Source organism: Anser anser, assembly GCF_964211835.1.
Source record: "Anser anser genome assembly, chromosome: 3".
NCBI classification, from domain to species: Eukaryota; Metazoa; Chordata; class Aves; order Anseriformes; family Anatidae; genus Anser; species Anser anser.
Window position 1 is genome coordinate 19,905,798 of NC_139722.1, and position 16,212 is coordinate 19,922,009.

Genomic DNA, 16,212 nt, shown 5'->3' on the forward strand with positions numbered 1-16,212 from the left:
CTATATAGAACAATTTATGCTGACATCTGAATGCAGGTTCTGACATTCAAAAGTAGGTAAGTGGAGAAAGGGAATATTGTTACAGATCCTGCCTTCATATTTCTGATATTTTGGATTTTTTTTTTCTCATAGAATCAACAGGCATGTTCTTCCACTATAGCAGAAAGGAGAAGGGTTATGAAAGGCAACACATTTTTGAGTAAAAATGCCCTTTTTTCTTCTCTCATACACTCGTCTTATTTGCCTGTCAGAATAAGAGCTTGAACATTATTAAAGGTAATGCAGTAGCTCTAACTGCACTTAGTAAACTAATGATATAAGGTAAATATAAGAAAAAATGAGATATCAACTCTTGTGTGTATGTTCTGTCTACTCTTGCAGAAGAATCAGTGTATTGCTAGGGAATCTGTGGATATGCATATTTATGGATCAAATTACTGATGTTTAAGCAAGTAATATATATTTTTTCTCATTTAAGACCCTATTTCAGCAAAGAATCAGAAATTACACTTTTTTTTCCAAATCATCAGAACTTAAAAATACATGTTACATCAAATACAAGTTCAACAGTGGCCTTAAATAATGAAAGATTAGGGTGATCTACATCTAACTGTCTTTCTACACTCTCATCTTCCTTTGACATAAATTAGTATAATAATAAATTTTACTTTTATCCAATCTTTTTACTAATCTGTCTAGATTTGTACAATATTGTTTCGCTGCTCCGTTATCTAAGCCTGAGAGTACTGAGGGACCCTGATACATGTGATTCATGCTGGTACAGCAAGTATATGTTGTTCTTGTGTACTCAGAACAGTTAATGCCCATTACAGCTGGAGCAGGTTGTTTGCCAAATGAAGGCAAATTTCCTATGGATTTACTCAATATCACTGACTCTGCAGCAGGTGGCATATGCTGTAGCTGTTTCCAAGTGATGTGTGTACTGTTTGACCATGCTGACATGGTCTCAGACACAGAACATCATTTGAGTTTTTCTTTGTACCCAATCAGTGATATTCATGAAACCTTTAGGATCCCCCTGTATTTGTTATTACACAGGCACTCTGTTATGTTTGTCTTAAATGTGCAAAGGGCTTTAAAGTTCCTCAGGAAAATCACTTAAAGTCATAGAACGATTAACTAAATTCTTGGCACTGACTTTCAATGGGACAAGGATTTTGATGGTAGCTACTGGAAATAACTGAATATGAAGGTGATTTCAGGAAGAGTCACTTCACTTAAAAGAGCCACTTTTCCACAAGAAATTTTGCAGTATTTCTAGCTGATTTTATAGTCGGGTGTAAAATAAATTATGCCAAAGCCATTATGGAGGTACAGAGTGCACACCTATTATGTATGTCAGCAAACACATTTATATAAGAACAGATTTAGTTCTGAAAAGTCATACTGAAAAAGCTGAAAGGAAGCCAAAGTTATCTGGAATACTTGTAAGTAAGCAGCAGATTATTTTTTCTGACTATATAAGATGAGACAAATAGTCTAAGGATATGAAAAATCAATAACTTCATGTTTCAATCTTTTTTTTTTTAATTGTAAACGAGCATTGTATTTTCATCATCAGAGAAAGGGATTATATGTTCAATAGTGTATGGTTGTGAGTGACATGAACATAAATAGCTCCTCTGGATTATTTTCTTGATTTTTTTCACTAAACTTTATTAAAAAAAAAAGGAAAAAGAAAATGGATATATTATATTGTGAGATAGGATGCTCTGATAATTGTTTAGGAGTAAGTACTGGTTGTGTTTGTGGACTTGCTTTGTCTTTGATAACAGTTTCATGGTGGATCACATCTTGGGTTTATTGGGTTTATGGTATACAGCAGCAGAGATAAGAACATCTGGACTCAGCAGGCAGAGAAGATAGCAACTGTTCCAGTTTCTCAGGTGATGACAGGAGCTCCTCTCATCCCACAGACAATACTGGGACCTTCTATTTAAACACTGAGAAAACACTAAGGGTGGGATTCATTTCACCATGATGCTTCTTTGATGCAATTCATCTCCTCCTGAAGTACATATTTAAAACTGACCAGGTGAATCATCACCTGAAAGTTCCTATTTTTTTCCATGCCATTAGAGAAAGCCTGTAATGACTAGGTCAGATCACCTGAAATTAGGTGAGATGAATCTGTCACTGTGAGTCATAAAACATATTGAAACTGTAATTAATTTATGTAACAGATTCCATGTTTAGGCAATACTGAGGATGAGGGTGGCTGGGTAGAATTTAATTGCATACCAAATATCTGAGTTTAGTCCTTTAAGTTGTTGGGATCTCTTCCACTCCTCCATTAATTAGCAAGAGGAGCCTGTAGACTTAGAGAGGTTCTCTGTAATCAGTCCCTAGGCATGCCCAGTGGGAGGCCAGCATGCTGGATGGATATGCAGCTGCGTCTATTATTTAACAGGAAAAGCATTTTCCACATTTGGTTTCACTGCTGGATCATAAAGCATACCTGGACTGCAGATCTTCAAACCTGGTGCCACAGAGTTGGTCTACTAGCAAGCAGAATTGCCTGGTATTGAAACAATGTAGTTTTCCCTTCCTTAGAGATGGACTTGATTTAATTCATTATGAATTAGTCATCTTTGTTTCTCCTGAAAAACTAATGTGGAATGAACAGACCGGGCTATGTGACATGTTTTAAAATGTACACTTACAGTAATTTTAAAATGACCATGGCCATTTCTCTCCAAGTTTTGCTTAAATCATTGGTAATCTAAAATCTAACAATCATGTAGCATGCTTATAGCACTTTACACCTTCAAAGTGTTATGCAAGTAAACCACAGCACAACTAAATTTTAGAAGCAATTTTATATTTATAGGGAAAATGAGTTCAAGGGATAATATAGGTTAACCAAGGCCACAGAGGAGTCCATATCAGAGCATGCATGAGTTTCTGGTGGATAGTCTTATCTATAAAGCTGCCTGTTTCCCTCCCTTTCTTTAACACACATTCTTATATATATGATTTCCCATATAGCATGTCTCTTATGTTTGTTTAAATGTGACTTCCTATAAGAAGACTAACATTTTTTACTAGTAACAGAAGTCGTATTTGTTCATATGAATTTTAAAAGATATTTTTAATTTGACAAGTTTAGCGGTACAGGGTGCTTGCTGTGTTAACACAGTAAAAACTGAATTATTCAATTATTTTCTTCCTGAAGTATAGGAAAATTCTTGTCTGTCTTGGATACCATTGCAAATTAACAATGGATAAATGCTGAATTTTTAATGACCACCACTGACTACTATATTAAAGATGAAACTCTGGAGAAATTGTTCACAGGTTTATTATTAGTGGATACTCTGCTAGAGTAGTGATACTATGTGTTCAAAACAAAGAAAAGTGATGAATGTTTAGCATTCATTTCACTTTAAAAAAAAAAAAAAAATCACACCCTGTGCATTATGTGGCTTTCCTGAGAAAACTCCATCTGTTATGAATTAAGTGAAATGCTATTTCCTTTACAGTAAAAATAGTGCCATGATTTTTTCAGTTTTGTAGAGAAAGAAGAAGGATGACATAAGCTCTAGCAGAGATATTTTGCTTTCAGATTCTTCTTTTGAACCCTGCCTGCCTACCACAGCAGCCTGTGGTTCACAAATGGGCTGTGCTCATGGGAGCAGATTATTATATGTATGTCTGCTCAGACAAATACACCTGAAGAGTCTGGCATTTAAATGGAACCCATCACAGAAGAGCTCTAGCTAGGGTCTGACCTTTTTTTGTATAGCTCTCTAATCAGCATGCTAGTTAGTTATTGTTATACTGTGCTATATGGTATGATCTCTGCAGTATATGTTTCTCTCTAAAGGGGAAATAGTCACTGTAATATCCATGTATGTATCCTCTGACCTTGACTTTTATTTTACATGAAAATACATAAACTTTTAGATTTAGGAGAACAGACAACACTTTCTTGCATTTTATAGAAATGCTTTTAAATAGTTAATTTGGGAAGAAGGTTGAAGAAATAAGTGGGCTAATAGGACAGTTTTGCATTATTATTGTAATACGTTTGGCTGCAAAGAGCAGTTCTTATAAGCAGCAACTGTTCTGCATTGTGTTTAAATGGGATGGAAGTGAGCTTTGTCAGCGCGCTAGTGGTTTCTGTCAGCCAGAATACAGCTGAGTGCCTCTGTCCTCAGTGCAAGCAGGAGTGAGTATCTTTGGCCTGTATTGTTTTTACAGATTTGTAGGCACTTGAGATGTTTGAAGATGGGGTTGTTTCACTTACACTTGTTTCCATTTATACAGCCACTGCTTTTGCCTATGTGAGATCCATGGTGTGGATCCACCTTCTTTCTACTTTCATGTTCTCTTCCTCCTGTCCTTTCTGATGGCTAATTACCTAATGTGGTGTAGGAAGAACCTGTTATTAAATATGAAGTGTTTAAGGACATACGGTTAGCACTTTGGTCTGGAGACCCAAGCCCATTAGCTTTATAGTGGGCTTGTTCTCCAGTAGCTCTGGGGAGTCTAGGCCTTACAATTACATTTGCTCATGTAACTATGAAAAAAGTCCCATAATGTTATGGTAACATTATGTTGCCCCTCGTTAACAAAACTGAGTGACCTGAGCAGATCCTACCTTCTGTCTGACTGTATACGTGGGGTAAAAGCAGTGTTTCTTTGTGTTTTTATTCTTTTCTAAATCCAGCCTGTTTGTCAGAATAATTCATGATCACATCATACAGATTTGTGCAGAAGGTTATTTCATACAAACTCACATATTTAGCGTATAAAATCATAGACAAAAATCAAGAAATACAGCCATCATTCTTATTGCTTTTTTTTTTTGGGGGGGGGGGGGGGGATGGTTTTGTTGCTCATTATAAATTTCACCTCCAGCAATTTGTTTTTCTCTTCACTTATGCGGAATGTTAGTTCTTTTGAGTCATCCTTGTCATATTTCTTCCCACAGCTAAACGTTACTGTAAGAATTCAAGTCCAACCAGCAGCACAACAAGCAGTTATGCCCCTAGCAGCAGCAGCAATATGAGTTGTGGTGGAGGCAGCAGTGCCAGCAGTACCTGCAGCAAGAGCAGCTTTGACTATACTCATGACATGGAGGCAGCGCACATGGCTGCTACTGCTATTCTGAATCTCTCAACCCGCTGCAGGGAGATGCCTCAGAACCTCTCCACTAAGCCTCAGGATCTCTGTGCGAGGGTAAAAATCAGTAATTCTGTTTGTTGATGAAGATTCGTCTTTTCTGCACTAGCTTTGTGCCTCTGATAGAAAGAAGAATAGCTTTAGCACATCTTCCTTTTTTTTTTTTTTCTTTTTCATTTTCCTCAAAATTAACATAATGTGGTGGCTCTCTTAAGCAGAAAAAAAAAAAAAAAAAAAGGAGATTGCTCACAAGTATCTCAGGAAATCCCAATCAGTATATAAACTGCTTATACTGAGAGCATGATAGCATGTACTCACTCTTCTCCCTTTTCTTTTTTTTTTTTTTAATTTGTCTCTTAGTAGTGAGATCTATAATTATAAAAGATGTTTGAGTTGCTTAAGTAGTCTTAATTGCACTAAAGAATTTTTTGCCAAACACTGTCTGATTCATACATTTTATGAAAGTATTAAGATTTAATGATGTAATTTCATTTAGAAGTCATATATGGGACCTAATGCTGTAAGATCTAGTAAAAAGAAATCTATGGTACTTGTATGCTATGTGTGTCTGTGATATTGCAGTTCTTAAGTCATTGCTTAAGACATTTGAAACAAACAATAAACTCTCCCGTACAGGTGACTTCAAAGGTGCTGAAAAATACTGCAGGGTCACTGATGATTTGTATGTTCATAGTTTTAATATGTTATAGAATTAGAGACAAAAAATGATAGATGTTGTTTTTAAGCTTTATATATAAAGAGAAACAGTGCACTATTAACATTCATTAAAGAGTTAGCAGAATATTCATTTTTTAATTACAAACATTAAATTTTGACTCTAATAGCTGTTGAAAATGAGTATTTAACATGTACCAGCAAACAGTACGGTGCTACATATAGGATACCACTAGATGGCTAAGTAGACAGATGCAGTGCAGAGGAAACGTTTTTATTGTGCTTATAGCAGAGCTTCTGAGATGGCAGACATGTTCTGTTCTTCTGCATATAGACAAAGGTTTTCTTGCCCCCATCGTGCAAAGCCTGTAGATTGTTCATAACAAACTAAACCCTTAACAGTAGGTATTAGTAATAAAACATATATTAACCTGGAATGGTTCATGATTTTGTTTTCAAATGTTTCTTTTTACATTCATTTATTTAATACTGTATAAGAGGGAAACCTCTTTCTGGCATGTAAAAATACAGTTGTATTCTGTATCAATGCTGTGGAAAAAGTTGGAATAAAATGCTTATTGTCTTACATGTCAAAAACAGAAGGGGCCTCTTTCCTAATGTTTCACCCTATATCAAAACTGAATAAATGATTCTAAGAGGGGATCAAGACCCATTTTTTAAAAAAAAAAGGGGATTTGCATTAACGGTGCTTTTGTTACTTGAGAGAAAGTTGCTAGGCATATGAGGAGTCAGTAGCATTCACACCACTTTTGAAACCAAATTTCTTGTGGAGTGTTTCATTTGTGAAAAGATGAGGGATTCTTTGTGGGCACCTTTATTCTATTTGTTCTTAGTTTTTTAAAAATTCATTTTCATTTAAGATGTCTTATTTTCCCTCATCTAATAAAACAGAGAACATTTGTTTGTTTCTATAAAGGGAAAAGTCAGAGCTTGTACTCACAATTTCACAATACTTCAGTTGCCACAAAAATTGTCACAAATATTCCTTTACCCAAATTTACTGATTATAAGGGGTAGTATACAAAATGCCAATACAATTGCATTTGCAGTGAAGGAACTGTGAAATTTGTAGGCATTTTCTCTTCCTAAAACATGGCCAAATGGTGTCCAAAAGGACTTCTTTGGGTACTTTACAAAGAAAAGATTTTTTTTTTTCTCTGAACACCCAGACAGGTGACAGGACTGGAAACAAGAATTATGCAGATGTTAACTCACAGATACTCAAGATACTCACCTGTCACAGAGTAGACCAAGGACAAAAAGACAACAACAAGAAAATATCTTTAGATATTTCTAATTTTCACCCCAAATTTTGCACCTGTTTTCTGGGTGGCGGGAGAGTGTAATGAAGACTCATATCCTGTTCCCCCAAACATCAGATTATCCATTCAGGAAGCAATCTACTTGAACAGCATTAATGTTGTGTAACAGCATCATGCTATGTGTGGGAGGGGGCTCAATGCTTACAATCTATTCAGGAATGGAAAAGTGTTTTATCATTCTGCTAGGCAATCATATATACTGAAGAGCACAAAGAGGTAGCAGTTTAGCAGTTTAATAGTGTGAAGCTGAATTAACAATATTTTTCTTATTTTAACAGAATCCTGATATGGAAGTCGATGAAAATGGGACCTTGGATCTGAGCATGAATAAGCAGAGGCAGCGAGACGGTTGCTGTACCATTTTGACACCACTGGAGCCAATGTCACCACAACGGCAAGCTGTGATGAATAACCGGTGTTACCAACTGAATGAGGGTGACTGCTGGGACTTGCCAGTGGACTACACTAAAATGAAGCCCAGTAGGATAGACGAAGATGATTCCAAAGAGATTAATGTATGTCTTTTTCATCTATTAGTTCTCATTGCAATCTACTTTCTGTAATTCATTGCATTTCTGAAAATTGGAGGGAAAGAGGAAACAATAAATAGGTGATAAAAAATGTGGTTTTCTACAAAAGGACTTCTGCTAATTAATCTTTAGAAATATATCATGCTGGCACACATCTGATCTGTGACTAAGTTCCATAAGACAACATTTGAACCATGAATGTGAATCATGTTTTCTAAACAGCATCATCTTGTTAACAAATATTTTCTTCAGTAAAGAGGCTTCACTATATCCAGATTATGCTATTCCATATAAGCAAGTTGACATAACTGTGCAATACCAGGATAATCAGCTCTCAAGACAAGATATTCCACTGAATTTGAAAACCGTAGATGATGTGCTGAGTATTTGAAAGCATGTATTACTTAGATATCAATTTAAATAAAAGCAGCAGAGTATAATATAAGCTTTCAACTATTTTAGCTAATCTTCTTGTAGATTACTGACACACTTCTGATAACTCTGTGTGAAAGGGCCTGTATTAATGAAATGCTTAGTTTCAAGAATACATACAAAGAAAGTATACTAGAAATTGGTGTTACTTTTCAATTTAGATACTAAGACAACAGCAGAATCCTTTAAATGGAAAAGGCAAATAAAAAAAAGTTAGGGAATTTATTGTATGTTTTAAAACTTAGAATATGTGGGATGTGTTCTGGTGTGAGCCAAGACACTGAAAAAGTCTGCCGACAAGTTTTAATTGAATTGATTTTGTTCATCAAGCTTCAACCCTTACCCGCTGTCATAGTTTACAATACTGCATTCAATATAATTTGGACTTTCGGAGACTTCTGTAGATTGTTCTTTGGTTTTTGTTTTGTTTTGTTTTGTTTTCATGGTATAAATTATAAAATTAGGCTAATTATTTGTGTGTGACTTATCTCTTGCCTATTTTAATTAAAACTTAAATCTGTTTTCCCTACCTTTGAAACTTACAATAAAGTGGCATTTTCACTAGGTATACTGAATACATTCTAGTTCCAGTGTTAGTCACAGTTTTGCTATTAATTTCACTGAAATTAGGAAATCTGTCATTATTAAGGAAATGTGAGGTAAAACATACAGTATGAAGTGTTTATCAGAGCAAGCAGATCACATTTCTACTATGGTGTTTATAGCACCATCTTCAGGAATCTCTAAATCAATGCATTCAGCCACTTCATTCCTGAAATGCATGCTTTTGAATTTCTGAATACATCAATAAAGCTAATTATAAATTATATAATTATAATTTTCCACTGATCTATTGAGGTTTTCCCCAAATTGAGATTCTGTGAGCAGATGTTAAGATTGTTCCTGTTTCATCTTTGACTTGTTCTAAAATGTTAAAAAATATTATTTAAGATGGCTTTTTGATGCTGCATTTAGTCTTCTTTTTTCCTGTTCCTCAATTTTCCAGTCACTTTAGAAAAAAACATCAGTTCTTTTAAAGGAAAATATTATGACAGTTATATAAAAAGCTGTGTTTTGCCTTTTTTTTTCTTTCCTAATTAAATAACGTAATTAATTTCCATATATTGTGAAGTCTGCATCAAAATGTCTAAGTACTATTTAAAGGTTTAATAGGTGAAAATATATAAAATAATTTAGTTATTTTTTCTCTGACAGACTAGGTTAAAGGAGATAATGTTTGATGACTGTGCTTTATTTTATGTAAATTGTAACATCACCTATTTCAAACTAATTCTCATATATTTGCCTGTAGCCAGAAGATTTGGATCCTTTCCAAGAGGCCCTTGAAGAGAGAAGGTATCCTGGTGAAGTAACAATCCCAAGTCCTAAACCCAAATACCCTCAATGCAAAGAGAGCAAAAAGGATTTAATAACGTAAGCATAATGTGAGGTGAAATTATTTTTCTCCTTTTAATCTTTTCTCTTTGTCTTCTTTTAAACAAACGAGTACATATACGCCTTGCAGTATGAGCATGCAACATTTGCAGCATATAAATGTTTCAAACTGCCAGTTAAGTAAAGTGATAAGCTAATGTGTATTTGCTTGTTCTTAATGATGCTATATTGTATTGAGACGCCATTTTCATTTAATCCTGTTCATTTTGCAGCTTTTCGATTAGGATGCTTAAAACCCCTTGCAGTCATTGCAGCTAAACTGGAAACAATGAAACTTTTAAAAGTTTTTTTTTTTTTTAAACATACTTACTATTTTGGCTGTTTTTGTTTTTGTTTGGTGGCAGATGTCCAACACCAGGGTGTGATGGGAGTGGTCATGTGACTGGTAATTACGCCTCACATAGAAGGTGTGACTTCATTTTTTTCATGGTGGATTCTGTCTTTTCAATTTATTGTTTTCAGCTTACCTCAACAATGCTGTCAAAGTAAAACGTTGAACTATGTGTTAACCCTTTGAGTAATATATGTTGATCTTAAAAGCATGCTAATTTGTGTGTTGTATAAACGTCTTTTATTTTTAAATAGATTACTAAAATTTCCAAAGTATTATTAAGCATTTAAGTAGTTAACCCAGGAACCACAAATATTTTCGTTACATTTTACTAGTTCATAGAGAAACAAACAAACAAACAAAAAAAAAAACACAAAGAACATTTATAGTATGTAATTTTGGAAGTAATGTTGATATCTAAATATATTCAGAGGGTTAACTATATTACAAATTTCAATATTACAGCACTTGCCCCATCGCTTTTCTGCATTACAAACTTTTACTTTTTAATTTTTATGTTGTGTTTGTTTGAAAGTGTTCAGTTAATAAGAAGATTAACTTACTTGTCTGTCCTACCATGTCTTACAGTTTATCTGGCTGTCCCTTGGCTGACAAAAGCATTCGAAGTATGCTGGCCACAAGCTCACAAGAACTCAAGTAAGATATAAAAAACAAATATTTTCTTTATAAATATTTATCTGACCACAAACTGTGTATAGTTACATCAGAAATTAGAAACACTATCTGTCTGGAGACCTGCTAGATGATGCAGAGGGGGTTGATCCATGCTTGGAAAGTATGTGAATTCTCTAGAAATTCCACACAGACTGGGTCTGTGCATAAGTCTGATGACATAGTATTTTCTTTTGTGTATTCATTAAGTGATAGGGATGGAATGCTTAAACTAGATATTTAAACTCCTGTTCATTTTTTTTTCTGGACATTTGAGCTTGCTAGTTAGAACAGAAAAATCTCATGGGATTAGACTAATGAAATACTTCTGATTACACAACTAGTAAAATGGTGTAGCTTCTCAGGGTTAGACTGGAGGGAAGAGAGAGCAGTCTGTTTATTCCAAATGCTTGCATAATCTTCCCCAGGTTTGTATCACTGTTAACAGCTTAATGCATTTTCTCATTTGACTATGTTTTTTAGTGTCTACTTAGTTATTCCCCTACTTAACACACATTCTTTCCAATTTCCTTGCAGTTATTTGGAATGACATTTGTGAGCTATGAAAGTTAGAGAATTGTAGGACTTAGCTTTGATCTGTCTTCCTGCACCATATGTTTGATTGGAATTCTGTATGTGGAAGAACTATAGCATTTCTCTGTGCTATGAGTTAGTGGTATTCCTGAGATGGTAGTGTGGGTAACATGGAAGATGTTCACAAATAACAAGGGAAAACTGAGTAGGGAAAATATGAATGAATAGTTTATGCTACTAAGAATAAGCAATATTCTGTCTTTACCATACATGAATGCATTAACTAGCATTTCTTGAGTTCACTACTTGGATGGAAAAAAAAAACACTCATGGGAAACATGAGAAAGCAAGCAAGAGAAAGCTACTGAAGTTAGCTTTCTTTCTAGTCTTATCTAATTTAGTCACTAAATGCAAACAATAGGAACAAAAATCACATGTATTACCTCTCCAGTCAAAACTAACTTTTCTGAACAACCAGTTCAGATCATGGTAGTATCTGCTGCTAGAAGGCTATATGATATGCCAGTGGAAAGGCTGTAAATGAGATCAAAGAACATATATAAGTATAAGCAGAATACAGGCAAATAACCCAGAGAAACTCAGATTTGGGCCTGTATTTTGGGTTGGGACAGGTCAAGCAGCAGGAGTTCAAGGAACTGTAATTACATAAACAGAGCATAGACAAGACTGTTGGAGCAGCATTAATAATACTTTAAGCACATACTTTGCTGCTCTAACCCTTCATAAAGTTTACACTTGAGTTGGGAAAGTGCTCCTGAATTATCCCATCTCCTCTACTTTTCTAAAGCATCTGTAGTCCAGCCTACCCAATACAGACCAGAGTGAATAAAAGATAGCTTGAACTTGAGTTCCAATCATTTTTCATGCCATTCTCTCTACCTATTGCGAGTTTTGCCTACACAAAGAGAACAAGATTAATACATACTTAAAATTACAAGCTTAGGTTAGCATCCATTATTTATTTAGCAGTTATCATAGTACCCAATGAACACATTAAAACTCTGTTAGATGAATTCAAAAGTCAGGAAATGTGAGAATTTTAAATAGGCTAACTTAACTTGGTTCTCTTTTGCGTTTTTATTACAAGGCAATCCTTCAGTTTCTGATCACATATTTTTTCACAGGACAACAAATAACGTTGCACGGGACAGACAGTAGTCACTGCATAAACAACTAATGGATTTCCTCTATGTTCTTCATTATCCCATGTGTGGCCCCGTCTTTTATTCACTGCACTTTTCTCAAACTGTACTCTCAGATTATATCTTATAATTCACTCACATATTTGTCATTACCATTGCATCTGAGTGTTTCTTAATTAACATAGCTTGGTTATAAGGGGATTAATTTATTTTCACTTGGAATTAATTTATTTTCACCTGCAATTATACATTGAAATAAGTCAGGGTTGGTATTATCACCAATTTAAAGACAGAAAACTTAAACATGCAATTTTGATAGCTCAATTTGAGACATCTAGGACTCAACTTGTCAGGGTTCTTCATGATATATAGAACTGTATATGTTGAAAGCCAACTACCCATTGAATTCTCTTGAAGCTGTGGGAATTCGGCAGCTCTACACAATGAGTGGTTGACCATCTGTGAAAAGGAATGAGCTATATAAAAAAGCAGAATAGAGTCCAGAGCACAGCAATGGGAATATCCTTTCTCCTCCACCTCAGACTCTTTATTCAGTTCCAGCTTCCACTTTGCCCATTCACTGTCTTGCTTTCTTTATCATTTTTTTCTACATTACTCTGTCTTAAGCTCCTTTTCTAATCAGTCCATATCCTATCTCCATCACATTCATATTTTTATTGTTCTCTGCCTCTTAGCCATCATGCTGAAGTTAGTACAAAGAAATATATTCAAAAGCAGGGAAGTGGGAGTCCTTTGGATGACAGCATCCTTTATACAACTTTCATTTCTGCTCTTGTTCTCTGCCTAATAGCGGAGAAGATGTGATCATGTATATGATTATGTATATGCACGAAGCAGCTAAACCAAAGCTACATAAGCAACTTTGATTTGGGAATTTTTAAACTGTGAAGTACTTCATTTACATTTGTTATATTTTTGTGTGTGAGGTTTGGGGGTATAATTTCCTTGCTTTTAAAAAGAGCAAGCTGAAAAGAAGCACAACTCCCATAATGCAGGATCCTGCTGGCACTGTCAGGCCACTAGCATCATGAGAACTTTTGGAATCTGCTACATAGGTCAACTGAATTACTGTGATAGTAAACAGCAGTAAAAGGTATAACACTCTGCATGGATTGGCACCAGAAGGAGGTAGGGAACTTTGCTAATGTGTTTCATACATATTTGCTGATAGCAGAAGAGTAGTGAGTATCAGTAACCTTGACTCCTGCCCCAGGCTTTAGAGAGAAATATATACACACTATTTGCCTATATCCCAAGCTGAGTTCCCTTCTGTCCTGTTCCTTTCAATCTGTACTGTTCCTCTCTCTTCATCTTTTATTCCTCGTTCTGGTTTTCATATAGTTATTTCCAGTCATCCATAAAGACTTCAACCTTTGTAAAATTTCTGGAAAATATTTATCTAACGTGTGAGGTTTAGTGAACAATTGGTAGTGCAGTAGAAGAGATGATAGTTTAGTATAGGGATTGAATTTCTGGACTGCATATTGTGGGATGATTTCACAATTTTATCAATTTGCCATGCATAGCTCTTGTAGAAAATATTGCATATGTGCTAGTATAGCCTTCATATCACATTCTACAAAGCCACAATATTATTGTGCGTATTTTAACAATACACACAAATTATGTATAATGCACCTTCCTAACTAGAATTCTGCTAGAACTCAGATTTTTTTTTTTAAGACCTAACCGAAATTAAAAATAGCAGACACTGGAGACTTCAGATAATGTTCATATTCTATTCATAATCAAAGTAACAGGAGAATCTGTAAAGCTTAGACAAAAAATATTTTGCTTAATAATTATGTTCACTGTGTTGCCTTTTGGTTATTGTGGCTCTATAAGCTCCATCAACTACATTTCCTGGCTACCAGAAAAGTAATGTGACTTTCAGTTAAATTGTTCCAGGGTTGTCCTAATTATTCCTTGCCAACCATACTTTGCTGATATAAGGCTTCTTGCTTTGGGTTACTGAGCAGATTGTGTGATTCTCTTCTTTCACCGAAAGTCCGACTGAAAACTTGAGTCTTTGTGCATAGTTTGTTGACAGGCCAAAGCAGTTACACAGTCTGGTCAATGATCTCATCGACATAACAAAACAGAAATAATGAAATATTTTATGTGGTTTGAATTCTCAGTTACTGGTGTGGCAAAAAGGACGTCAACAGCTTTAAGGATCTATGAAGAAATTAATGCCTGTCAAGAATCCAAGCCTTTCCAACATTACGATTTGAATTATAATGCTTGTAAAAAGCAACTTATTTTTAAAAGATCTAGGAATGCTATATTGATGAGTAAACTTAACTATCATGGGAAAGCAATTAAGAGCCCACCTAGTGACAGCCACCAATATTAAAATATTCATAAGTTAAATCCAGTTTAATCTTACCTAGAGGCCTTTCCTCGTCATTTTTCCTTATTTGCTTCTTTTCATAGAAGTTCTTCCTAACACTTACAGTTGCTTCAGAACTGTAATCCCATTGTAGAATTATAAATACTATAAAAGGCAACATTTAAAGCTCTTTTAATTTTATTTAAAAGAAAAAAATGTTTTTAAAAGAAATGTTTTGATGATCAGTAAATCAATCCCAGACAAAATGTATCATGCTGACTGAGAACCTTTATTCTCAGAGTACTGCCAGCCCATTAACCAGAGAAACTGGTTCCAGAGAGTCCATGGAAATGACAAATTTAGTTCTGATCCTACTTTGATGTAAAAATACTGATACTTCTTAAAAAGCTGTAGGTAACTAAACATTATCTTGCACTACTGTGGAACTGACTGTCAAATTATCAATATTTACCGTTTGTCCTTTGGGTCAGTTTTCTGCCAGGAAATCACATTAGTGCTTATATTAAAGAATCTGAACCTCATAAAGATTTCCAGTTCAACCAAGTGCCTACAAGTCTGGATACATAAATGGTATATAATACTCCCATTACTTCAGACCCCAAACATCCGTGTCTTTATGTAGATTTTGCATGTCATTATTGTTTCTGTGGAGGACATCTTTTGGCATTACCCTACAGCACTTACAGGGAGGAGGACAGTCTCGTTTCCCTCTACGCAATGAAGCCTGAAAGCTTTTCTTTTCCACTTCTCTTCTTAACTGAAAGTGAAGTCTGGTTTTGTGCATTCTCTACAATAAAGAAAGATTTGGAATTTATGTACCTCCTTCTCTACCTGTCACTCTGCGCTAATTTTCATATCTTGGTGTTCATCCTCTACTCTTTCTCTTATCTTCCCTTTAGCCTTGTCTCCCCATTCCCAGTTGTGTCATCCTAGCATTGTCCTCCACTAAGTCCAAATGGAAAAGTGAGCTTCTCTGAAGCCCTCCCTGGCTTAAAAGGTTCACCACAACTTTTCAAGGAGGAATAACTACATGCAGTACTGTTTTCTGGATAGAAAGGATTAGCTTAGCTCACACTTACAGGAAAAATCTTCCATGTTAGTATAACTTTAAATATTCACGTTTTATTGGTTTATTAAATAATTTTACTGCAGTTTTCTCAGCAAAAACTGGCAACTGGGAAGAAGGGATATCCTCACAGAGATGGATAAGCTCATGTTTTATTTATAACGATTAATACATAAAATCAAATAGTACCAGAAAAGAAGTAATATTTGCTTCCTTGATTTCGTCATCTGGAAAAAAAAAATAATAATAATAATAAGCCTTCTCCAAATACAGAATTGAAATGTAGAGACAAAAATAAATAGGATAATTAATAAAACACTGTTGAAACACTCCCATCTTTAGACAGATAACGAGACTATTATTGGGCATTATTGATCAGTATCTATCCTCTTTAAACTTTGATAGCTCTCCCAATACACAGTCACTTTTTCTAGTCAGAACAGTTATTTCTGCAGAGATCTGTTTAGCTGCTGAAGTGGTTTCTCCACC

General features: G+C 34.9%; 1 protein-coding gene across 35 annotated transcripts in view; it reads left to right on the forward strand.

Moving 5' to 3' along the window:
• The window catches only part of MYT1L (myelin transcription factor 1 like), a 330,562-nt gene that overhangs the window by 263,357 nt on the left and 50,993 nt on the right, over positions 1–16,212 (forward strand). For 28 of the 35 annotated variants that reach the window (XM_083829888.1, XM_083829861.1, XM_083829884.1 and 25 more), the window contains 5 exons: positions 4,958–5,205; positions 7,445–7,681; positions 9,441–9,562; positions 9,928–9,990; positions 10,503–10,571. In XM_083829888.1, coding sequence (XP_083686014.1) covers positions 4,958–5,205; positions 7,445–7,681; positions 9,441–9,562; positions 9,928–9,990; positions 10,503–10,571 — 739 coding nt within the window. The remainder of the gene's footprint in view (positions 1–4,957; positions 5,206–7,444; positions 7,682–9,440; positions 9,563–9,927; positions 9,991–10,502; positions 10,572–16,212) is intronic. The other 7 variants (XM_083829889.1, XM_083829890.1, XM_083829891.1 and 4 more) reach the window with 1 other exon arrangement.